The sequence below is a fragment of the Linepithema humile genome, chromosome 2, assembly GCF_040581485.1.
Source record: "Linepithema humile isolate Giens D197 chromosome 2, Lhum_UNIL_v1.0, whole genome shotgun sequence".
NCBI lineage: Eukaryota > Metazoa > Arthropoda > Insecta > Hymenoptera > Formicidae > Linepithema > Linepithema humile.
In genome coordinates, this window is record NC_090129.1 from 31775545 (window position 1) to 31802860 (window position 27316).

The 27316-nt window shown below is 35.1% G+C and overlaps 2 protein-coding genes across 3 annotated transcripts in view; one reads left to right on the forward strand and one right to left on the reverse strand.

Moving 5' to 3' along the window:
* The window catches only part of LOC105671730 (neural cell adhesion molecule 1-like), a 205150-nt gene that overhangs the window by 163666 nt on the left and 14168 nt on the right, over window positions 1–27316 (forward strand). For both annotated transcript variants that reach the window (XM_067350199.1, XM_012366143.2), the window contains 2 exons: window positions 17722–17834; window positions 21806–21978. In XM_067350199.1, coding sequence (XP_067206300.1) covers window positions 17777–17834; window positions 21806–21978 — 231 coding nt within the window. In that variant the 5' untranslated portion in view covers window positions 17722–17776. The remainder of the gene's footprint in view (window positions 1–17721; window positions 17835–21805; window positions 21979–27316) is intronic.
* LOC105671731 (venom allergen 4-like) lies at window positions 10092–14934 on the reverse strand. The gene is made up of 5 exons (XM_012366147.2): window positions 12344–14934; window positions 12042–12144; window positions 11494–11543; window positions 11172–11277; window positions 10092–10792 (listed from the first exon to the last, which is right to left on the reverse strand). The coding sequence occupies exons 1-5, from the start codon at window positions 12380–12382 to the stop codon at window positions 10680–10682; spliced, it is 411 nt and encodes a 136-aa protein (XP_012221570.1). The 5' UTR covers window positions 12383–14934; the 3' UTR covers window positions 10092–10679.

Sequence of the window (27316 nt, forward strand, 5' to 3'; positions counted from 1 at the left end):
GGAAGAAACTTTGTCCAGCACTTCGGTTAGGAAAAATGAATTAAACTTGTGAAGAAAAGCGTACAATATAAATCGCGAACTAAATATTCGATCGATGATAAATTACGTTTAGATATTTCCGCTAAAGTATAAATGTCATCTTCTAAAGCGCGACGAAACTTTTGTCCGCGACTAAACAAGAAGAAAAGTTTATGGCAGAAAAGAAGGAAGAAGGTGAATATAGATGAGGACAGGAAACAGTATTTACCGCTAAGATAAAACAATAAATATCTATCACAGTCGGGAACTAGCGATCTAAAAAAAACAAAAAAAAAAAAAAACACTGCGCCAACTGCGTCCCACTTGCCATCCCACGATAGTTTGCCGTTTTCTTATTTATTCACACTTTCCTGTAATATATTAAGTCGATCCCACTTTATCTTGTTCTTTATACTATTATTACACTCTGCGATTAAAATAGCTTATATATATATGAGGCTTTTATGTATTTTGAAAAATAAAGAGATTTTAATAACGATATTAAATATGAGAGAGATAAAAGTAAAAAAGTAACTTTTACATTAAAAATATATAAATTTTAAATTAGGTTTTAATTAATTTTTATAAATGTTTGACATGCAAGTCTTCGTTCGTAATAATTATTATGAAACTAAAAAAATAATGGGAAAATATTTATTGCCGTGAAATTGGATGTAATTCGCAATACTTGAACGTTTAAAAATCATGCAAGTAGCATTTCTCGAGCATTTTTAACACATTCTTTCGCGTGACATTGCGAAACAATTTATGCCAATAGTAATTACTTTTTTAACTAGAAAAAATTAAGTCATCGGTATAATCCTCCCCACATCTCCCCCCCTTTCTCTCACGTGATGAGAATCACCAGCGTGATTCTCTCGCATTAGGAACTTCCTGAGGAAGCTCTCGGCCTTTTCGCTCCGATTTTCGTGCAACTCGGCGCGGGATTAAAGCTGCACGCCATCGCGCTGATACACGCGGCCAGATACGATAATTCTCCGGCAAAAATTGCATGCGGATGCACATCGTGTTCAAGCGTGGTAAATTTCCACGTGAAAGAAAAGACAGTCGTAAACAAGGGATTATCTTACCGCCACATAAATTTTCCCGTATCCTCCTCTTTATCTTATTACGCATTTCTTGCCGATCTCACCGTACATTTTCATCCCTCCATCTTATCGGATCTAATCGCGGGATATAGGGAAACGCGCATCCATCTGGCTTCCCTAATCTATTAAAGTACCATTCCCCACCCTTCCCGCCGTTTTGACTTCGCCATCCCCCCTCCGCGTCGGCCACTTCGCGCACGCGAGGTCATCCGACAACTTCATCAACTCCGTCGCTCGGCGCTCGGCGCTCGGTATACGCGCGCACCTCGTTGTATCTCGTTTACGGCATCTGCGAATCGTGCACAATGATGTACATACTGTCTGGCCTCTTTTCCCTATATAACAGCGGACCATTACCAATTTCATGTCCGTCCTTTTGTAAAAGCCCGCTCGACGAAACGCAGGATTATGTTAGCGAGGCGAGAACTCGCTTACAAGGAACAATTTTACACGAGTTTTATACGCATTTTCGCGCATTTTAAAGTGCTTCAAACAGGAAATTGGCGCTTAGAAGGGAGAAGAGTTTCGCAGTAGTATCGCTCAATTATCATTTAGCGTACTCAACGAAAATGGGCGCGCGTTGCGCAGGCCAGTCGTAGGCTAGTAATATCCGTTGTAAAATTGTGTTTTACGTGACTGGCCGGCGTAAATTGCTTACTCTTTATAAGCAGCGTAAAGGCAATATCCTTCCTTTCCGATGCTGGCTTGTTAACACGAAGGTCTACTTATCTTTTCATTTATCAAACATTCGAGTTTCATATGAAACTATTTACCAATTCTTATTAGGCACCTCATTTGATACTCGATCTTCAGCAAAAAAAAGTTCTAGAAATGACAAGGCTTTATTTTATCAGTGATTTATTTTATGTTTATTTTTATTTTGACTTATAACCTTGATACTTTAGGCTTTTTAGCAATTACGTTTCTGACAGAGAATACTTTTTATAAATGTCTGTTCGATTATTCTTATTATTTTATATATCTTATTTCTATTTCGATCATATTTGCTTAGAATAAAATATACGAAACTTCCACGAGGACTGTTTTATTTTTAAATTTTATAGTTTAAAGGAATATATGCTTAGCAATGTCTCGAGAAAAATTAAATCAGTTCCAGATACTTGCGACAAATCCCTTGTTAGACAAGTGCAAAGTGGGACAAGCGAATGCAGATTCAAGACGCGCAATCACGGCAATGTGGATCCGGCGTAATTAACGAGAACAAATTTCGCACTCCATACAGTCTAAGGGTGGGTGCGCAGGGGGTTCGGAGTATCGTATATACCGCAGAGATAATATCCAGACGTCGCGCGCACAGCATCGCAATCGTAATAAACGATAATCATAAGAGATCTAACAATTTCGTAGACCGTATTTGTTTGCTGCAGCGTTGAGACGCAGTCACGTAATTTTGGATAACGCCTAAATTGCGCCGAGTTGCACACCTACACACGTCGTTCTGAATTTTGTACATTCTAGCGCACGGGAACTGCCGGCTTACACAGGCAAATACAAATTTAATTAGCTCGCAAGAAGCGATGAAAGCGCGACCAGCGTACAAAGCTTAATTGCATTGAAGTTATGTTCTTCACGGTTTGCTCCAGTGTATGCTAGTATTCTGGGAAAAGATTCGGATATTTTAAATTGGATTTCTCTTCAGAGTTTCATACGGCTCGAGCGAGACCGTCCCTAATCGCGAGAGACGTGTCGCACACGAGCTATTGTCGAACATTTTCAAGCACTCGGGGACGTCTTTATTCCGATCAATTTCAGCAAGGACACTGTACATATGTGCTTGTAACTTTATTAACTTCCAAATTATGTCTTCTGGGAAATTTGCTCAAGTAAATTTATCGATTTCTTGCAGAAACTAAGCCGAGAAGATTAATGGAAGTTAGCAATTGTGGAAGCATGATGTATAATATGACTTTAATAAAAATAGGAGTAACATTTTGCAATCTTAAATTTACCAAAGCGATTATTATACATAAATTATTATAATATTATTTGTACCGTGCCAAAGTCAAATCCAATTTAATATTCATTCTGCTTACAATTGTGTTTTTAATACCGCTTTGAATATTAGACAATGCTTTTATTAAATAAAATCACCGAGCAAAACTGGGTGCAAATTAAAAGTTGATAATAATTTCGAATGAGAAAGTTTAATAATCGAACGCGTGCTGTGCAACGCGTCACTCGAACGGCGTTATTAGAGGTTCGATTTTATGTACGACCTCGGTAGGCTAATGAAATATCGGTAACGCGTAAACTTATTAACAGCGAAATTTATTATTCATGATGCATCTATATGCGAATCTATAAATCACTCGTGCTCTAAAACTGCGGGGTGTACCGCGGGAGTGCACGATTATGGGAAAAATAGAGCCTGTAATATCGTCTCATACAAAATACATTTGTGCGAATCCGCAGCTAATACTCGATTTGCACTTCCGCAGTTATATGCAGTTATTGCTTTATCGCCGGCTTTAATCTCTTATATGTACTTTAAGTACAAGCGGGAATTCTGTGAAATCACACACGATATCATAGCTATATAAGTTGAAAGTTTATTCAAATGTGCAGAATTAAAGTAAAAGCGTTGATTCCATTTATTTATTACATTTCTGAGACCTCTATTTGCAAAACAATTTAATTCATTTATTAGACTCGAAGCCTTTTAGTTTTAGTTCTATTTTCCGCGCTTTATTCAGGTCTTCTTTTTTTTTTTCAATGTATGTGATCTGAATTTACAATTATTTTAAAAATTTCTTTTCTTTTTTAAACAGAAAAAAATGCACGAGTGGATGTTAATTAATGTTCCTCTTGTCTAAATAGAATTAACGTTCTTTTTTTTCTCTTATCTCTGCGATTGCGCAATACTTCTTATAACAGGGGGGGATATCTATCGGCCAGGAGATATTTAGGAGAATACTTATCGAGAGATATCTGGCACGGGGCGGATAATGGAGCAGTCGGTAGTTCGCAGTGCGAACATGATGTCAATGCGCGGAAACCGCACAAAAACCACGCGGATTCCCCGCCGACGTGGTTGGGCAGAAGAGATTAAGGTAATCCCACCTAACTGATGACGGTCGTTTCAAAGGTTTCAACAGATTAATTGGAAGATCGATCGGCACTCGCGCTTCTTATCGCTTATAAAAAAAAAAAAAAAAAAAAGTGTCGCAGTAACGTTGACGGATATGCGATATAGCATTATTTCCTGAAGGGCATTAAAGAGCGTCGCCACACGAACCGCGGATTTGCATATTTTTTCGTCTTTTTCCTGCGGCTTCCTCGCCACCACTTTTTGTCTTCGCATCGCCGGCGACGACACGCTGCAAAGAAATGAATGTTGAATAACACTGTATATTGTAGCGGTATTTGGAAGAATGTAATTGGTTGTCATTTGCATATCAACAATTTTTACGCAACGCATTGTACGGCATTATACCCTCATTACGATAACTTTAGCGTTGCATTTAACCGCGCAAAGTATTCCCTGGGATTATATAAGCATTGTGCACGAGCAGCATGTGTACGTCACTCGCACGATAATTGTCTCATGTGAAATCGAGAGGGAGACGGAGAAAGCAATTTACCGAGCAGAGCGGGCGTATTGTGAGCTAATGATAGTGCCGTGCTATTGTGGCAATGGTGTAAGTGTCAGAGCGTGATTTATGGATAATAATACCACGTTATGTGGAAGTTTCGGTGAAAAAAAAAAAAAAAAAGACGGTAGATAAAACACGCCGGTGCAAAGTCTGTTATAATTCTTGTCGTCGCGGCCTAATCGATTTACTTCTGACGTTTGACTAATTTCGCCTTCTATTACTTCCGCCGAACGTCCCCGGATACGAAAGTGATATTAATTGATGGAAATAACTGAGCAACGGTCGATAAAAACAAATCAATTTTTAATGTTTCTTTTCACATCAAAAGATAAATAATTGTGAGTAGGAGCACCGAAGATAATTGTAACACCAATTAATTTTCAGGAAGTTCATATTTTATCCAGTAGATAGTAAAACATGTCCTTTCTCACTGTAGATTTATTGTCATCAGTTGTTCTTGAAATCAGTTTTAAAAAATTAGACGCGGTGAGTAAATTTTTGACTTTTTCTCTGCAATTTTTAAAATTACTGATTTTAGTTGAAATATATTTACTCGATTCTGGCCGCTTTAAAATTTAACACAAATTGTATCTTTATTACTTAATATTACATTTTCTGTAATAAAAATATTTAAAAAATCAGAGAAACTTTCTCTTTATGTTTTTTTATATAAAATTTATTTCAAAAAAATTCAGAATTTAAAAGACACGACAAAAGATAATCAAATCCGTTGCTCTCTATATTACAAAATCCAACCGTGAAATAATTTTGAAGGAGTAAAACAAGTCACAATCGCATCACCACAAAAGGGAAGGAAAGTCATAAAGGAGCATCTCGTGTACTTTCATTTCCACGGCAATTCGATTTAAGCGCCGTCAAATATTTATGGTAGCTTTGCATTCACCATCTTCTAAAGCGCGATTGTTTTCCCACGGGCTGACGTTCTTTAAGTACATCACTTCAGCGAAATCTCGTTCTGCGTCCTACATATCTCGGCTTCGCTTAAATTATTCACGGGGCGGAACGAGGGCTAATCCGGGTGGGCGCGAGAGAATCGCGGGGCGCACCTGCACGCGTTTAAGGCGCCGGAAAAAGGGCGCAGTCGTTTAGCCCGAAATCAGCTTAGTACGCTGTCGCGTCCCCTCGGCACTTTCGTCCGTCCGCCTCTGTCGTCGTCATCCTCTTTTCCGCATATTTTACACGCGCTCGCTTCTGTTGCTCTCCTCCCCCTGTCGCTCTTCTCACGCTTCTCCGCAGGATGGTGATTACAGAAACTTCCTGCGTAATGTTTCATATCAGCGTGTGAGCAGCGAACGCGGTAAAATATCGGAGGAAGCCGCACGACTGCTGTGATTAGCTTGTGCGCTCCAACCTTCCCGACACGCGCATGCATTATTCCCGATGCTGTTTAAAATTTCGACGATGGAACGTACGCGAGGCTGAATCGTGAAACTCCATAAATTCCCGTCGCTATCGCGGACGCATTCCGAAAGTAATAGGAACGCTCCGGTGCATCAATTTTAAATCGTGCAAGCGCTCAATCTGCGTTTCGATTTATACTGAACGCGACACCGGTGATTTATTAACAGACAATTTTGTTGTTAATGTGAATTTCTGATTACAATATTTTGTGATAAATATTATTGCTCGCTATAAATGTTGAAATAGAACTTTCTCAAATTTTTTGTAAATTAAAATATAATTATACTAATGAGACAAATACTCAGTTTCACTTTTTCTAACGAAGAAAACGTTAAACTTGAGGAAAATGATAATTACGTGAACTTAACCGTGGAATACGTTGCTTGTTGTAAGAGACGCGTGAGAAAGCGAAATAACCGGCCAGTTGTTGTAGCCTCTCGCACCATTCTAATTCAGATCGCGCAAATTATGCGTCGCGGCGTAAAAACGCGGCTATGAAGCGGTAATTTCGAGATTTGCGCGCTGATTTCTAACTGTACGTTGAGATAAAAATGCCGCGGGCAGGTAAAAATCTAATTAACGTAGTTACAACGTCGCGATACGGAACGAAATCGTCGCCAGTCCGCGTTGTAGATCGCGCGAGAAAATAATGAGACGAACATATGCGACTCGAAGTGCGCAGCGGTAATACGGAGAGAACGGAGTATAATGCATACAGGATACAATAATAAAAACCAACTAACGACGATATCTCGGATCGTTAGCCGACGACGAAAAAGAAGATTGAGGGATTGAAGGATCTCGTGATTAAATCGCGTGGCGCTCGCGGAGATTATTTTATCTTTTTATTGCGTGATAATTGTAATGCGTGTTCGATGAAGTATATACGCTAGCTCGACAATGCGATTGTCAATCGTGTGACGTAAATAGCGCTCCGTTGATTTATCATTTAACCGTGGACGGCGGTTGATAACATATTAATTATCATTACCCTCGTTTCGAGAGGTATATAATGGCAGAGCGTTTGAAATATGTCGCAGCTCCAACAGCTTTTGAATAGGGACAGTTGAAGTTGATTATCCGCAATATCTATCGCCCTGGCGAGAATTGGAGCGCGTATCCCGTAGAATGTGAGTAACATTTCATTCGACCTATTTTCCGATTTTCAACTCCAGTTCTTAAACGAGAATGCATTTAATCAAAAGATATACGTTCTCTCAACATGCGAGGGAAAGCGTATCTGAAGATTTCAGTCAACATACGGATTGTTCTGGTTCTTTCCTCGATATTAAAGACTAGCTCGATTTAATCACCAATTGTGCTTGAGATGAACAAAAGATAATGAAATTGCATTTATTGGTTAATTTTATAAATAGATTAAAACTTTAGCTGCACAGATATATTTATTTACATACAATATACAATTTGACACAGGAAAGTTGTAACTTCCCTTGATATTTTTAAGGAAAGATTGACTTAAGATTGGCTAAAGCTAGAATTATTCCGCAAATCGAAGGAGGCACGCCTAGTGAAGAACATAATTATAGAGGGACTAATGCCATTATACCGCGTAATACCGTACATTGTATCATATTTAGAATGCGTTCTTTGTCGCTTCGTATTGCTTTTCGACATTGTACATGTGTAGAGAACTTTAAGCTGGCTGTAAATAAAGAAAGTTATTTAAAGATTTGTTTTGAGAGTACAATCTTAATGTTTAGTCTACTAACTTATAAACTATATATTAATTTTTTTAAAAGATTTTAATTAAGCCACGATTGTTATTATTCCTTATGCACTCTAGATATATCTTTTAATAATATATGAATATTTTTTGTGTAAATGTTTCCATATTTAGAAAAAATTGATATATAGTTTTATTAATTTTGATCAATAATTTTACACAAATTATTAAGGCATTTATTAATTATAAAAACAAATTAAAAATACAAAATAGCGCAAGTTAAAATAGATATTAAAATTATGTAAAAAAAACTCTTATAGAAATAGAAAGGAAGCAGATCATTGTAAAATATATTAATAAATAAAAACCTTGGTAGCACGAGAACAATATATTCTGGCATTCTATCGAATCGATCATATAAGTGTTGCAAACGCCTTCAAATTCTTCTATGCCATAGTAGTCATATTTATCGATCTGAAATAAATAAATTTGTAACATTACACATTACAAAAAGTGAAGCTTACAAAATTGAAACTTTAAATCTTTAAAAACATGACTCATAAACTTACGAGCTCATTTATTATAATCGTTAATTTTATTTTGTAATTATCATTTTCTGTTATATTATATATATTAAAATTTATACTGTACGCATTTATACTTATTTAAAAATTTATCTGTAATTATACGTACGATGCCTGCCTCCTTCAGTGCACAGAATATCAAGTCAGATCTTAAATTATCTGCAACAATCAAGTTATAGATCTAATAACGCGATTCTAAGTATACGATACGTAATTTGATAATTATATTTCTAGACAAAGTTTATTTAAATTTGATTACAAATTATTTCTCTCTTCTTAAAGAAGTAAGATTCTTCGTGCGTCTATATTTATTTTAACGGTATTTTTATCGGTAAGTGTACTAGAATTTTTGTAACAGAATATTAGTCGTGATATTAATCAAAAAATTTGTTCCAACTTCTACAAGTGCTTATACTTATGGTAATAATAGCAAGCTTTATTTTTCTCTTTTTTTGTACATATTCTTTAATAGTTATGTAAGTTCTTTTTTCAAAAATAAGAAAATAAATAAAAGAATTTAAAAGCAAATTAAATATAAAATTTTTTGTGACAATGTAATAATAAATTTCAATGTGTGATTATAATTTTTGTTATTTACATGGTACATCCTGTATTTTCCCTACAGGACTGTCTTCCTCACATTTCTCCAAATACTCTTTAAACAATTGCACATGATTTATGTCAATGGCTTTCACTTTCGTCTGAAATTTAAATGAATTGGGCATGTGTAAACTATTTTATATTACAAAATAATTTCGATATCGATATATATTAATAATTGAAGTTATATGTGCGATATTATAGTGCATTTTATATAATGACTTAACAGTAATTATCGTACAATTTTATATTATACGTAAAAAATGAATGAGAAAAAATTATTCGTATCTTTATACTTACAATAATCAGTAAACACGTAGCAAGCAGAAAAATCTTCATTTTTCAAGAAGAAGATGAAATTTATAACGTGGCAAGAGATTTTCTTTTTTGATATTGTGATAAATAGTAGACGTACCGACTATTTATACCACGAAAGTGGCACAATGATGTTATTAAATTTCTTGGAAACACGTATGTTAACTATTTTCCAGGCTTAACCATGATTCACCTTCAAGATAATTTATATTTATCTAGTAAGAATACAAATATTAATTATGTACGCTAATTATCAAATAAAGAGTATTTAGTATCCAAATATGAGAAACGCTTAATGTTTATTCTTTTGTGAGCAATAATTTTGATAAAATTGTGTTGAATTTAAAGATATCATTCTTTGGAGAATTATATATAAATATTTGTGCGTAAAAGATATGATACGTTAAAATATGTGTTATTATCTTTATCCAAATAGATAACAAAAAATTAGACAGCATAACTGAACAGCGTTTTATTACACGTAATAAATATTTGATGTAGCAGCGCCAAGTTTTTATGCATTAAATATTTTTTTATTTATATTAAATTAAATTTAATATATTTTGATTAATTTTAAATTATCTTTCAAATTAGTTTATTGTACATTTTTTTTCATTGACGTTAGTTTTCAGTTATCGATTCAGTTATAAATAACATTCGACGACGCTTAGGACGGGGTGTTGAAAATGAATTATTTGATGAATCCTTTAAGACATTTTCTTCACCTGATGATATATTTCTCACTTTAAGGGCAATTTCAACAATTAAATCTTATGCAATTAGAAAATAATTACACAATAGAAAGCAATTTCATACAGCGTAAATTGAAACAGTTACATATCTTATTCATCGGCAGACATGATACGATTGGTAAAAGTAAATAAACTGATGATTCATTACAATACCCACGCATCAAGCCTTGACCATCATCGGTGACCCCCAGCAAGAAAAGGTTACAAAGTATCATAATATAGTCCATTGAAACATTTTATACAATACTTCACCACTATATACTAAACGTAACAAAAATTTTATTAAGACCTGATCGATAAGACATATAAAACTCACCAGGCATTCAACGTGTTAAAGATTAGCTCGATTTAATTACCAATTGTGTTTGAGACGAAAAAAGGATAATGAAATTAGATTTATTGGTTAATTTTAAATAGACAAAACGTTAGCTGCGCAGATATATTTATTTACTTACAATATACGATTTGATACAGGAAAGTTGTAACATCTCTTGATATTTTTAAGAAAAGATTGACTTAAGATTGACTCAAATTAGAATCATTCTGCAAATCGAGGGAGGCACGCCTAGCGAAGAATATAATTATATAGGAATTATCCCCATCATACCGTGTAATACTGCACACTGTATGAATTTAAGGCCGGATTCCTTGCTGCCGTGTGTTGAGTTTGTTGTACACGATTGTAAGTTAGAAACTGCAAAAAAAGTTATAAAGAAAGTTATTTAAAATTTTAATGTTTAGTCTACTCTAGCTTATATTATAAAATATATATTTTTACTGTTAAAAAATTTCAATTAAGTCACAATTGTTGTTATTCTTTATAGACTTTAGATATATTTTTTAATAATATATGATTATGTCTTGTGTAAATGTGTACATATTTAAAAAAAAATTAATACACAGTTCTATTAATTTTGATTAATAATTTTACACAAATTAATGACGCATATATTAATTATAAAAGCAAAAATACAAAATCATGCAAATTAAAATAGATATTAAAATTATGTAAAAAAAACTCTTATAGAAAATAAATAGTAAGGAAGCAGATCAAAAATATATTAATAATTAACCTTGGTAGCACGAGAAGCCTATTTTCTGGCATTGTACCGGATCGATCGTGATAGACTTGCAATGTTTTTCAATTCCTTCTATGGCATAGTAATCATTTACATCAATCTAGAATAAATAAATTCATAACATTACACATTAGAAAAACTGAAGTTTACAAAAATTAAAATTCTAAATCTTTAAAAATGTTACTCATAAATTTATTATAATCGTTAATTTTATTTCGAAATTATCACTTTTGTCGTTTTATATTAAATTTATATTAAAATTTATACTGTATGCATTTATACTTCTTTAGAAATTCATCTGTATCTATATACGTACGTAGCCCGTATTCTTTATCGCACAGAACAGCACATCGGGTCTTAAACTAGCTGCAACAATCAAGTTATAGATTTGACAATGTGATTCTAAGTATACGATACGTCATTTGATAATTATATTTTTTAGACAAAGTTTATTTAAATTCGACTACAAATCATTCTCTCTTCTTAAAGAAGTAAGATTCTTCGTGCATCTATATTTATTTTAACGGTATTTTTATCGATATGTGTTCACTTATCGATAAAAATACCGTTAAATAAGCTAAAATAACCGTAATATAAGCTAAAATTTTTGTAACAGAATATTAGTCTATTAATAAAAAAATTTTTTCTAACTTCTACAAGTGCTCATACTTATGGTAATAATAGCAAGCATCATTATTCTCTTTGTCTGTGCATATTCTTTAATAGTTAGATGAGTTTTTTTTAAATAAATGAATAAATAAATACATTAAAAAATCTCTTTTGAACAACAAATTAAATGTAAAATTTTTTGTGACACAATGTAACAATTAATATTAATATTTGATTATAATTTTTGTTACTTACATGGTACATCCTGTATTTTCCCTAGAGGACTGTCTTTCTCACATTTCTCCAAATACTCTTTAAACAATTGCACTTGATTTATGTCAATTGCTTTCACCTTCGTCTAAAATTTAAGTGAATTGGACATGTGCAAGCTATTTTATATTACAAAATAATTTTGATATCAATATATATTAACAATTAAAGTTTTATGTGCGATATTATAATTAATTTTATGTAATGGCTTAACGATAATTATCGTACCATTTTATATTATACGTAAAGAATGAATAAGAAGAAATTATTCGTATCTTTATACTTACGATAATCAGTAAGCACGTAGCAAGCAGAAAAATCTTCATTTTTCAAGGAGTTGCAAGAAGTATGAACTGTATAATGTAGCAAGAGATTTCCTCTTTTGTACTGTGATGAATAGTAGGCGTACCGACTATTTATACCACGAAGGTGGCTATTAAATTTTTTGGAAACACACATGTTAACTATCTTCTAGGCTTAACTATGACATACTTTCAAGATAATTTATATCTTATAAGAATACAAATATTAATTGCGAAAGCTAAATATCAGATAAAGAGCATTCACCCGAGTCGAAATTTTTAGCCTAGATTAAACCTATAAATTTTGTCGAATTTGGAGAACCAATGTAAGCTTTATGTAGATATAACATTACATTGGCTATTTCCCTCTTTTGATACTAAAAATTGTTACTTATTGCCGTTTTTAAATATTAAAATAAAATTTTAAATTTTAATTGTTTTTTGTTTATTTGAATAAATTTTTAGTTGTTTATAATACTAAATATAATACTGAGTTGCACTTAATTTTTTAAAATATTTTTTACTATTTATTTGTTATTATTTATTTTATATTATAACATTTATTATATTAATCTGAAACAATAGAAATTGAACTCAATTATAGATTGAATATTAATATTTTTATTGCTAGAAATTTCAATAAGATTTGGAGATTCAAAAGAGGTAGGAGTTGTAAGAACAAAAGTAGGAATTGTATATTTAACATCAATAAAAATAAGGGTTTTCTAGGACAACAAGATTAAAGAAAGGCCAAAAGAAGACATAACACTTTCAAGATAGAACTTGAAGGTCAAGGAACATTATTAGAGGCACAAATAACCATGTATGAGGTTTATAGTAGGTTTTAAATTTCGACTCGGGATAGTATCCGAATGTGAGAAACGGTTAATGTTTATTTTTTTTGTAAGCAATAATTGTAGTAAAATGTTTGATTTAAAGATGCAACTATTATTTCTCAAAAAATTATTTATGCGTAGAAGATGTATGTTAAAATATGTATTATTTGTATCCAAACAGATAACAGAAAATTAGACAGTGAAGCTGGGCAGCGTTTTTTGCACGTGATAAAGAAACGTGATAATAAAATATGCTTTGACAATTCATGTAATAAAATAGAATAACGCTCTGTATTAGAACGTGTAAATATAACAGTTGAATATAGGAGTTAAATATAAGACTTTTATCGGCAGTTGCACATTTGGCGCCTTTTTTTTATCTTTTCTCTTAGGAAAGGTAATTTAAAGTATCGGTCGCTTCTGCCCGGATTTCCATTTAAAAAAGCTCAATCAGCGACACGTTGACAGGGTTCGGGCGTCTATTGAAATCCGCCATTGAAACGCCGCGTATGCCAGCCGTATCGAGCCATCGATTTGCATATGGCTCTCTCTCTCTCGCCCCGTTCTTGTATTCGTTCCTTTGGTTCGCGCAATCTTACTTGCTTTTCTCTGCTTTTCATTGTCGATCGTACTTACGTATCTTCTCAGCGCGACTGCTACATCAACAATGCTGGAATAATATTCGCGGCCCTCACATTTCCGTATACAAGCAAACCTATTATACATATAACATATGCATTACTGCAATGCGTGGTGAATCTGCAAAAAGTTTTACCGTTCTACATATTTTCATGTTCTTATAAAATTTCGTTTTTATCTTACTTGACATTACACCGACACGTGTGACACCTGTTATTCAGAATGTAAAAGGCGTGATCATAAAAGACGCGAGATATCTGCTTCTTATCTTTCTGGGCGGCCATAAAAGTATTAACGACGCGAATATCGTGTGTATTTACAATTCTTAACGATATTCAGACTTTTTGTGATCTATTGACTTTATTCTTAAACATCTCTTTGGGTTGCGTATAATTTTTAATTATCTATTATTATACTTTTTGTCATTTTAATTATATTAACCTTTTACATTTCTCCATCTTTTATCACTCCAAAAATTGTATGGCTAGAATAATTTATCTTTTTAGAAACAATTCCCTTTTAGAAACAATATCGAAATCTGCTCATGCTAGCCGTGCTGATTTTTGGTAAAGTTAACGTAGGAACACAGAAATCGCTCGCATTGCTCGAATCGCTTGAATCTAATTTCAAACTAGTTTTGACAATAGGAGATATCCTCTTCAAGTAGACGCGGGCACGAGTTGCGCACGCTTGAAGTCAATATTCATTACAGCGTTTGTTGACTGGCGGGGTCGACGCGTCGTTACATATAAATACGATCGGACAACTCGAATAATCACGCACGGCACGTTGGTCGGCTACGACTCGTCCGAAACACGCGAGATTGCTTTTGTCCTGTTAAATATTTAGATGCCGGCGCGGAAACGTTATTTCGGGAAGATTGTTTTAGACGAGAAAATTTATAAGGTCCCTACTGCGAGCTCGCGTGACCGCGTCGCGCAATTCCGTCCCTCGGTATTAGTGAGAAGAAGGGAGGATGCCGCGCGTTCCGCAAATCCTTCATTGATTGCAGGCTTAGGAACAAGTACATCGGTGCTTGTTAACCTGTCTAGATAATGAACTTCTTAGTATGACAAGAAATAAAGTGCACAGTGTGGCCATTTGTCTGGAAGTGGCGCGTCGCAAGTGAAACACGCATGCGACAGTAAAACGCGGCCGCTCAACATTGAAAGTGTGCCAGTTTCATGAATGAAATGAGGAAGGCATTTGTCTTCGTGTTTTATGAATGCCCTTCTTGATCCCTCTGCGTCGTAAAATAACGTTAAACATTTAAGATAGTTGAGAACATAGATCATTTGCTTGTCTACCGAGATCTAAATTATAAATTACAATTAGAATTATTTTAAAAAATCGCTTTTTTGTGAAAGATGAACAAAAAAAAAAGATTTATTAAATAAAAAATTATATAAAAATGTGTATTTTAGAAATCATTTATTAATTAAAGAATATGTTGTTTTATCGACATACTTATAAATAATTCCTAAATAAAATGAAGAAGTAATAAATATGAAAGTGAGATTTTTTTTTCGTGTATTACCCTATAAAGATGAGGGTTTTTTTTAGTGTATTACGTCATGGCTTTGCAGAATTCAGTCGCGTAGAAAGCTCCAAAATATTTCCCGCTTGTCGGTCGGGATATACAGCGTGCGCGGCGCTTGCTTTGAAAATTCTAACATATATGCCGGCTGAAAACATATGGTGTTCGTGGTCGGTTTACGAATGGTCGAATCACAACCTATGAGAAAAGCGTAACGTATCGCGAGTCTGTCGTGGTGGAAGAAAAACGCGAATATCGAATACCTCTCGTGAATTAGAGAACTTGCGAGTCCCGTTCTCGCTGCAAATCCAATATAGATTTAGCGCTGCGTATCGTGTACGGAATTACGAAGATCTTCTCGTTGCTTGAAACAGGAAGCGATTTATAGGATGTCGGCAAGTGAGGGAACCTTATACTTCGGAGCTATATACTTTTTTTTAATCCTTTCATTCAGATATAGTGCATTATAAATTTTTAAAAGATATGCAGCTGCTCTATGAAAGATATTAATAACAGTGAAATTAAAAAAAGAACACTTTTCAAGTTAGTTTTAATATACGAAGTTTCGCTTATTCGCAGTTTATTAACTTGCACTTTTCATCTTCGGCAAGATAGTCTACAGTTTCATGATAAAAAAGCTATGCTTCAAAATATTCGTTCGCTTAGAATAGTGAAAGGATCAATACACATTCTTCTTATTAAAATAATTATATGAAAAGAACTTCAAATATGATCAACGCTCTTGTTAGAATATATACTATCATATAGTTTTTTTTATATTTTACGCATGATACGATGTATTGTTAAATAAACTAGAATCGCAATATAAATACATATATCAAATTTAAATTAGGCTATCTTTTATCAAAATGCTATAAATGCGCCCATTTTGTAATGTTGTCGCCGATATCAACGATCAAAGCAACAAACCAAGATAGTAATCGCAGTCCCAGTTTCCGTTTCGATATTCGAGCTACACAATCCGACATATTTATCTTTTCGGCAAATAACCTTGTGTCTTTTCTCCTATGTATAACGATCCCCGGGCAGCAATTATGCGAGTATACGCGCGAGCCACTTTTCGAAATATTCCTACTTCGGCGATCCCGAGAGATCGCGGCGAATCGCGATACGAATAATATTCTGGCTGGAATATTTATTGGACTGACAGAATCTTCTTCCTCGATATCTTCGGAACGAAATATTATCACGCTGGTTCAACCATTGTTCCGTCCCGGGAATTCATCGAATACTTTCGATGTGCTTTCCCCCCCCCCCCCCTCCTCCTCCCCCCACCCTGCGAGGCTCACCAGCGCACTGTATCTCCCACGTGATCGCGCATCTCCATCTTGAAAAGACTTTTGCTATCTTTTTGTTTCCCTATCTGTTTTGTCATTGTTTCCCAGCGGGAATGCTCGATGTCCTCTCCCAATGCTTTTAGCTTCTTTGCCAGGTATTCTTTCTGCCGCGCTATCTTCTTCCATTGCTTTCTCATTTTTATTTTTACATTCAGGTCAACTCTTGGTTATATAACAGCGTACTGCAGTTAATTTACTATAGAGATTATATCTTATTTTTGTGTGAGAATACATTTTTGTGTTATCTATCTTTTTCGTTATAGATTTGCAGCTTTTAGCTTTTAACGATATTATGATAATATATCATCCTTGGATTTTTAAAATTTTATGCCTCTTGTATTTTTCGTTTTTTTTTTTTTGAACACCCTTTGCATTATCAGAAAAGCTTCGTTGAATATGTTCTTACATTTTTTACTCAATTGCTTCTTCGAATTTCGATCATACGCGTGAGGCTTTTTATACAATTGAGCTTTTACTCCATTCTATCTATTAGAGCGTTTATTCTATTCTTCATTGTTTGAATTATTTTTGTGCAAAAAGGAATAAATTATTTATTGAAAAAAAAAACGTGCGGAGTAAGGGACGATCAAAAATGGATGAGAGCCCAGACACGTTATTCACGTTCCCATCGATTTCACACGACTTTATAAAAAAAGCTACATCAGTGCGTCAGAAAGCGTTAAGAAAAACGTGCACGTACCTCGCAAAAAATCTAGCCTTTTTTATTTGGCGAAACTAGTTAATACCACGTTAGGGGCACCTTGTGCGTAGTTCGGGGACATGCTCCGGCACTCTCGACCACCACTTTGGTCGTAACTCCTTTTTTACGAGCGCATATGGCCTCACAAATTGAAGGTGGACGTGCAAAGTGTGTCATGATGAAAAAAAAAAGAAAACCTAAAGCAGGAAAGAGAAAGCGGGATTTTATATTGAAGCCAAATCTCTATTTCAATATCCATTCTTTTATTAATAAAACTATCTCTTGGATTCCAGGTGTTTCGCGAAAGGTGCATGTCTGAGAGAAGGACACGAATATTTTGCGGCCATCATGAGGACACTCTGGATCGTGGTGGGCATTCTACTCGAGATACACTTGTACTTCACAGGTGAGTTTACAAAGTTTCTTTAACGATGCGCGGAATAAAAATGTGAAATTTTACAATTTTACTCGTGATTTTAATTTCCTAAAATTTTCTTGTCACGCAACAAATAATATACATTGCTTCTTCACTTGTATTTCTTCGGTCATTTCGGATTTTATGTATTCAAATTTATCTCGTCGATGGCATTTTGAAGCTTTTATAGGATTAGAGTTAGAAATGGCAGGAAACGGCGCGCTCATTCGTATTTCTACGTCGCGCATTCTCCTCTCGCAAATCGCGTGTTTAAGTAGCGACTCTCCTAGCCTAAATAATTTTGTCCCTAATTTCCTTCCGTCGCGCACCTCATCGGCATTCGCCCCACGGCGGCATACAATTTCCAACGGTAATGATGCCGTCGCTGAAGAAACACGGATGCTTACCGGTGCGCGCGCGCAGTATCTGCAGCACGCCACGCTCTTCCGTACTTGCGCTCAACGCGAGTTACTCTCGTGCCGGCTCGTGGAAAACACTTAATTCGATCGCTGACAAGTAATTTCCGGTTATCGTGTTGCTGAAAACCCGTTGCGGCGCACTTTCGCTTCGTTAACGTCGAACTTCTCGACGGGCGCGTTGCAATCGAGAGACCGCCCGTTTGTTCGGACCGCCGATGTTCTTCTTGACCGATGACTCTCTTCTCGAGGGACATCGTAACCGTCGGCGCGACGGACAAATTCGCGCCAACGTCTCGTTCTCGAACGATGCGGTATTGAAAATTTAGGTCGTCGTCGTAAGCACCTCCGTAGCTTTAGATCTAATTGAAAGTTTAATTAAATGCACACCGGCCCCTATTACCGGGCCGTTTTACGATTCCCGATTCGGCAAACTTTCTGAAATTGTGCCAGATTAATCTTCCGCTACGTGCAAGTACTAATCATTGGTAAATTCAATTTGGAAAATTGCGTCTCGAACGGTTTTACCTCGTCGCCATTCAAGACAGGTTTAAATCTTCAAGACAGACATTTAAAATTTAACGCAGGTATATATCTGCGCTAATCGTTCCTGAAATAATTCGTGGCATATAATTTCGAAATTGTGCGGTAACTATTTGGAATATCCGGAGCTCATATTCGGAGGTTTGTAATTAGAAATTCGTATCATTGTAATGGAATATTTTCATAGTGGATAATCCTATATTTCGTATGGGAAGAGATATCTCATCAAAATAGTAGAATTAAATTTTCATTGAATGTTGAATAAATGATCTACTCAGTTAGTCGGTGAAATAAACACGCAACCGCGCGGAAACTCAGTAATATTTTAGCGCGAGAAGGTGTATATTTAAATAGTTTTATCGAGAAAAATTGCGTCATTAATTATTAATTTTTATGTTTACAAATTGTGTCGTGAGAGAAATAAATTTGGGCATAAAAGTAAGTACTTTAGTTTAATTGTAATGCATTATTTCTCAAACTTTGTATCTCTCATTAAAATTATAATACACGTACATTATATTATATATGCGGAATATAAAAATCTCTATAATTTTCTACGCGGTGGGAATATTCACCCTAATAAGCCCTCAGGGCGTCGTTCGTTTTACCGCCTCTCTTTTTTATTAATTTTGAGTCACGGAGAAATCGGGTATTTTTCCCGTGAAAATTTCCGGCGAATAATCATTTTGGAATACCGTATGTCGACGGTGGCAGCGACGTTAATTCAGATCGACGAGGAAATTCAAGTGGGACGTGTGATACGCTGACCAGCATCGACTGGTCTGTAACAGCCTCTTGTGTTATCAACTCTAAATGCAGAACACGCGCATGCAACGAGGATTCCGTGTTACGATCGGACTTTTTCAACTTGCATGAAAAAAGAATTTCATTCAGCGGACTCGATTATTTGTCAGGTATCACATTATAAGTTTATAGATTAATTGAAATTATAAACTTTTTCCTTCTTTCAAAGAATAAAATTAAAATATATATACATTTTATTTTTTATTTTATCTTTAATACAGATATTTTTTTAAAATAAAGATTATTTAAAGATATGATAAATACTAACATACGTATTATGATTAATTGTTATGCAAAAATTACCTCATAGATTTCTGTAGAAAATTATTGAAAACAGAGATAAATCCAGCTGAAAATTAATTCCTTATTTCAGACGTAATTAATGAAATATAATTTTAAATGAATAAATTATTGCTACAAGTAAACTCAGCAATATCGTGATGATATAACAGCGCCTAATCGGATTGCTAAGTCTTATTTATAATCCCAATAAAATGTAGTAAGAGAGAAATTTCATTAACGATATAAGCGTGAATATATAATGAATGCTTTCTCAATAAAGACATAGTAAAATTATAGATATTTTTGGATATTTGTACTGAAGAATTAAACAAAATTTAAACATAAAGAATATTATTTTAATATTTGAAACGTTTCCGCATTTCTCATAAACATATGTAAAAAAATTCAATTATTTATAATTATCATATATCGATAAATAAAAAGTATATTCGCGAAAATAGAAAAATAACCATAAAAAAGCGCAAGGTGTTCTGTATTCAAATAACGAATGCATATTTATAATCGTTATTTCTTGTTCGCTAATGCATTTGCCCAGCGCGGCAAAAAACCGAAGTAAAAACTGAGCGAAAGTTGCGCCCTGTTACCGAAAAAGAACATATAAGCGAAAATACTGCCGTGAGCATACTGGCAGCGTGCACACTGCTGCGTTTTAAAAGCGAACTTTGTGCATCGTTGATACTAGACGCTAAGTTTTGAGCTTGAGCTTTCAACTCGTCGAACAGAAATGGAAACTTTCTGGATATTTGGAACTGAAGCTTGTGCGCGAGACGCTTGCGGGAGAAATTTTTTTTTTCCGAGAAAGTCCGAGATGCGCGTGGATGAGGGAACGATCAGAATTCTGGAACGAGGCAGAGAGAGAGAGAGAGAGAGAGAGAGAGAGAGTTTTCAGCTGAATATCCGCACGGGAGTTCGCCAGGTTTGGCGCACCTTGGGCGCCGGTAAACGTTCGGCCGAACTGTCGTAATTGCCGTGACTAAGTTATTCACTTAAGCCACTCGGGCGACGCTCGGGTTATGCGTTATCGTCGCGATGGCGGTTGCATTAATCTCGAGTACGAGAGGGTGCTTCTGCGTCGTGCTCTCGCGCCCTTCGTCCACCGGGCAGCCATGGAAATCACCCCTTAATCCTCGATCATAGTCAGCCTTAGAACTAACAGCTCTTGGAAGAACAGGCGGTATAAATGTGGTTTGGAATCTTCTCGTTTTTATACTTTACTGCAGTCCTTTTGTAATTTTCATTTAATTAAATTTTCCGAAAAATTTAGTTGAACATATTTTATAAATTGCGCGAAAATCTGAGCATTGAAAATGTGTATAATATTTTAGTAAAAAAACCTAAAAGATAGAAAGTGGAATTTCTGTTTTTTGTATCACATATTATCTATCTCTAAAATTCTCTTTCAACAATATCTGTAGCTATATCAAAGAATTGTAACGCACGATATTTACTGTGTGTATATTTAAAAAAAATTATAAAATCATAATTTTAATAACACACGTAACATATTCACAAATTTATGTATATATTTTCGAAAGATTCAAATATGCATAATGAAGCTCATTATACAGCTGTGTACAAAAATAAAGAAAAAATCTGCTATATTTTAAAAATATTTTTGCTTTTATATTAGAAACAGCCTTTATGTCTAAAACATATATTTTATCAATAACTTTTTGCTTAATTTTATAATTATCTACATTAGTTTTTAAATTTGAACAATTTTATATTCTTTTGTAGAACATTCTATAAACAGTTTTGATGAAACTTTTAACTTGCCACAAAAGGAAAAATTATTACTAATATTAATTTGTTGATACGACGTGTCGTACACAGATGTTGCTTTAAATCGAGCAAAATGGTTTCTTCAAAAAGCATTGTTGTAATTTATGTCCGCAGTGAGCCAGGCCAAGCATCAGCAGAATTCAAGTGCCAATAATGTAATCGCCCCATTGAATGTCCCGGAGGGTAAAAATGAAGATGTTCCTGAAGGACCAATTGGAGAGGTGCTTGCTCAAAGTGGTAGCGTGGCAGTTTTGCCGTGCAAAATCACCGATCCCGGAGCTGGAACCGTGAGTATCACGCAATTTATGTAACTAAATATATATTATTTTTTTTAGTGTGATTTATATTTATATTATTTTTGTTAAAGAAAACTTATTGAATTTTTCTAAATTTTTCTAAAAAAATTTTAAAGAAATATATATGTATTTTCAAATATTAGTAAGCATAATGTAATCTGTAGTATAATGTAAATCTTTTATATTTTGCATTTTTTAAATATTTTTTAGTTTATAGTATATCACTATAGATAATTAATATTACATATGCTGCAATATATTATGACGCAAAGACAGATCTTACTTGTCACACAAATATCAGTCGTGAAAAACGTTCATTAAATCTGAATGATTTGCGTAATCAATTAAAATGCACAGACGAATAATTTTAGACTAAGAAATTATTTTCTCTTTAAACGTATATTGAAATATTAATAATCAGTATTTCCTACGTGATTCTTCTCGTGCTATTTCTCCGCCTGTTTCAATGCTGCTCGGCTCTATTCCTTTATTCATACCAGATTTTCTAGATTTTCATTTCCGTTATACAGACGGGTTCGAACGATTTTCATTTAATTTCCGTTTCCTATCACGCGCATGCCAAGCTCGAGTGATCCGTAAAGAAAAGGAGCATATGCTATTTCTAATATGATTGGTTTTTGTGTCGCGGCGATGAAACGGCCATTCAAATGGAAACCTGGGATATAACTGACAAGTAAATATAAGGTTTGAAAAATATTGAAGCAATTCTTCGGGAGAAACATTTTCCGCAACAACATTTTCGAAGCTGAAATACGAATTTTCTCGGTTACACGAATTGTTTCGACATTGCATGATAATATCGTTTATCTTCCTTTTTTCGATGCGTTTTATCTTCATCATCTTGTGTGTGCTTGGTAAAGAATGAATTACACAACACGCTAAGACGACGACATGCGTGACTAATTCCACTTTTGTATGATTACGACAGTGATATATTTCTATACACGCTCGCACAATTTTGTTCAATGAAAAATTGTATAATCTCAGTCTTTGAGACAAGCAGAGAATTATTTCTCCTCTGACGGAGAAGAAAATTTGAAATCCAATATGACATAACGTTTCGTTTTATTGCTGAGAAAATTGACGTCTTTATGGAAATGTCAGATGTCGGAATTTTTTTATTATTATCCAAAAAATATAATAATAAAAATTATACATGCCAAGTAAATTTGCATTCCGTTGCAAATTAAATTGTTTATCTGCTTCCGTTGTTATTCGAAAACGGATCTATTTGAAAGATACATACGGAAGTTCAATAAACTAGTTGGATAAAAGTTTACTAAAATAAATGAAAATATCAATAGATTAACAACATCCGCTGCAAAAAGAAACGCAAAACAAATTGTATAAAAAGAATGGATACGTTGGATCGATGACTACTCGGTTCATCTCGTAGCATAAGCTTGACACACGCATAGGGCGTTATAATAACTGTTTGCAAAGCCCGAGCTCTTCCGATTTGTCGAGTTTGCGATTGGAAACGCAAACAGGTATTCCATACCTTACGGGGATATAGGTCTCGCGTAACCGTGCAAACATGTGCGTCCCAAATACTCGCGTACGGCACGCGGTATTGAAAGCGGAAGCGAACGTGATGCATCAAGCTGAAAGTATAAACGGTAGGTCGATATGGTATTTTTGCGCGGGAGTTGCAAGTTTGCTCCTTTTTTTTTTTTTTTGCGGTCCTCACTACATACTTTAATACTGGACCCACCGGTCCGGCAAATTGCCCCAGTTTACGGTCCGCAGCGGCGCGCACTGCGCAACGGCGCATATGTGCTCTTTGTCTTATTTAGCGCCACTCTCCAGGAAAATCAACGGGCAATCTGCGTAAACAACGCAATCAATATTCAAGCTTTATTCCGTTCGGCGTTTCCGTATCCTCCGCGATGGATTTTGCATTTCGCTGCCGAACGCGTAACGTTAATTGACAGGCACGCGAGAAGATCAATAACCGTTGCTGCGTAGAATTCTTTATTCGGTCGACTCGCATTTTCCCGCATTTTTCGACGTTTATGCCAACTTACTTCCTCCCTTTGGAAAATTTAAGATTATGTCCCCTCGCACATCGCCAATCGATTCGTATTTTGAATATATTCGGCCGTGAACAGCGCGGATTCTGTGCCGTAACGTCGTTCGATGTCTATTACGCGCTCTCCTCTTGCGAAATCGAAGTTTCGCTCGGGAATATTTTAGAATATTTTAGTGGACTTGGGAGCGTTAAACCGACGCCGTGCCAGATGCCGCGCGAGTGTGCTTTTCCCTTTTTTCTTTTTAACCTGGAAAAAAGCAGAACGGAAAAAGGGCAATCTGGGTTATGTATATACGCCATCGAGGTGTGGCGGAAACATTCCTCTCTCTCTCTCTCTCTCTCTCTCCCCTTCGATACTCGGCCGCGGTATGCTTCAGAAATCGGAATGGAATTCCGGGAGTCGACAGACGGTTCTCTCCGCGCGACAGGCGACGCACGTTTCCATGAAATTCCGAGCTACGGGGTTTCCCGTATCGACATCGCGACGTGAATGAGACGTAAGCCGACTTTAAATGCGCGTTTTCCGACATGAAATCGTTTTGCGTCGTTTGGAACTCGACTGTCGTATTTGGCTCTTATATGAAACATATCGGAAATTGTAGACTGTTATTGCTTTTTCTTTTTTAAATTGCGAGTCATTTTCTGACGGAACCAAACCGATTAATTTTGTTACAAATACATGTTTGCTAAAACAGAAGAATATTCGTTACATAAGAACTGTTTCAGTGCTTCGCGCTTATAAATATGACATTCTATATTTGCGCAACATTCTCTGGCTTTTAACAAATTGCATCGCTAAAGTGAAACGTCGGGTTCTTTCAAGTTATGCACGTTATCTGGCATGCCGGCGCTCTAAAAAAGAGCAGACGACCCGCTTTGACATAAATCGAAGTCGCATTTAAATATTCGTCAGAAACAAATCGATATACGCCGTTTGTCGATGCTAAAGCCCGCAACCGCCATAAACGGGCACGAAAACTTCAGAATGCTCTCGGGGAAAGCGGCATGTTTATGCGAACTCCGCGGAAGGTTTACTCTTCTTCCTTTGATTTCTGGATTTTACAGCTCAGCTGGGCGCGGAGAGCGGGGATTTCATGTCGTAATTTACTTACGCCGGGAGTATTTCAGGTCTTCTCTCTTCCGCTTTACGTATTGCCGGAGTTCCCGCAAATATAACGGTAGCAAAACGATTCGCGCTTTCGACGCCTACATTTTTCCCTTGCGAGACCTATCCTTCCTCTCGCTCATTTTAATAAGATTACTTTTAGTCGAATTAATTTTTCCCATTTCCATCACTACAGTATACATTATGTCGACTGGAATTATGCAAAGGAAAGCCACTTTAATTAGAATATCAATGTTCGCATTAATTGAATAAAATTTCAAATGAAAATGGAAGTTGAGTCATTGCTTAAGCATTCATTGTTTTGTATAAAATTAATGCCGCTTATCTTTCGAGGTTCGATTTCGCGAGGAGGTAGAAGTATTTGAGAATAGATAACTTTTCATTTTCTATAACGTTAATTAATTCGACAAAACGGATATTAATATTAGAAATATTTGAGAAAAAAAATTGTCCAATCGAAAGAAAAATAGACATGACATACTAAGAATGAATTTCGATCGATAAATATGTATCACGCGTGTTACAGGACTTTAGACAAATAAATGCCTTTGACACATTTTTTCACAATATTGCAAAAGCCGGGGCTAAGATTGAAGTCTTTTCGGTAGTTTGGAAAATCAATAGCTTCATTTATTGTCCTTCACTGCGTCATGCGGTAACTCACTGGCAAGATTCTTGTTCTGTACGATACGAAAGTTGCAAAATCTAAGACCACTTATGCAAAACTCCCTGTTCCTGTCACGAACCGCATATACCTCGGCGTATCCCGCGCCGTCGCCGACCATGAATAAAAGATGAATTCATGCGCGTCTTGTGTACTACAGAAATACAGAAACAAGAAACAAGGCCGCCCTAGGCTTCTTTGCCGCACCCGAGACCGAAAACAAGTGAAAAAAGTGCCTAGCTTTTTACCGCCGAAGGTAAAAGGCAAAGCGTGGGAGAAAAGGGGGAGGGAGGGGGGGGGGAGAGAGAAAAGGCATTACATCTTGTCTATATAACTGCTGTCGTACGGAAGTTTATCCTTCCACGATGAAGCAACATGTCAGATACTTGAAATGGCAACGCGTCATAAAATATTTTCAAACGACGGATAAACAGATAGATCTACATTCACCCAAGATATCATTCGTTCAAGCAAATACGGTAATAACCGATCAATAAATTTGAAAGGTGAATTAAAACCTCATATATCGATTCAATTTCACTCAATTTTATCCGATTCAATTCACAATCCTTTTCATACAACCTTATAAGCGTTACACGTCACATATTTTATATTCCAAAATTCCAAATTATATGAATGTTTTTTTAAAATGTATCCATATTCATCTCTTTTAGATAAATCCAGTTTTCAACACTCTGAAGATTATAATAAAATTTGAAATAAAATTCTATTGACTATTTTATGCGCTGCATATAAGAAACATTATAAAATTATAGATTTCTATCTCCAATTCTCCTTTCAATTATTACAGATCGTTTGAAATTATTTTAAATATTCATTGAAGTCTAAATAAAATATTCAAACATCGCACATTTCAACTGTTTGATTAATTTAAATTAAGAAAATCAGCTTTAATAGCTTCATATTTTAACCGAAAGCGATGATCAATTTGTCTAAAAATTTGAATAATTGATAGAAAATTTGAGCAAAAATAGTATGTATTGTTACCAGAAAATAAATAATTTTTGTGTCTAACTTTACATATATGTATATCAGCTTCAAAAAAAAAAAAATTTTTAATCTGAAATTAAATATTATCCACTATCTTAAGTGCAAGACGGAATGATCAATATAAATTCCGACGCGTATTCTTGCTTATAAAATATCGTATAAATTATCAGTGAACTTCCTTTCGTGTTTTATCAACGAGCCTCGGGATTCCTCAATTTAAAGCGCCATTTATCTTTGCTCAGAGCGCGCCGAAAAAGTTTCGCGTAAAAGTTGCGCGGCGGAAATATTCAAAGTCGTTTTTATTCCACGTAGGTCTTTTATTCTCCGCTCCCTCAAGTATCGGGCGTTATTTTAAAGACAGAGAAAGTCCGAAATATTGCGAAAGAAAGCGAACGCTGTTATATCTTTATTTTTTTTTTTTTTTGGCTTTATCGTGATCGAAACATGAGACGCCAAGCGCCTTGATCGCAATATC

Coding starts and splice junctions, on each gene's coding strand:
- LOC105671731 (XM_012366147.2), bottom strand. CDS start 12,382: ATGAAGATTTTTCTGCTTGCTACGTGCTTACTGATTATC. Junction 12,145..12,343: donor CTACGTGCTTACTGATTATC/GTAAGTATAAAG, acceptor CTTAAATTTTAG/ACGAAGGTGAAAGCAATTGA. Junction 11,278..11,493: donor CGATAAAGAATACGGGCTAC/GTACGTATATAG, acceptor TATTTATTCTAG/ATTGATGTAAATGATTACTA.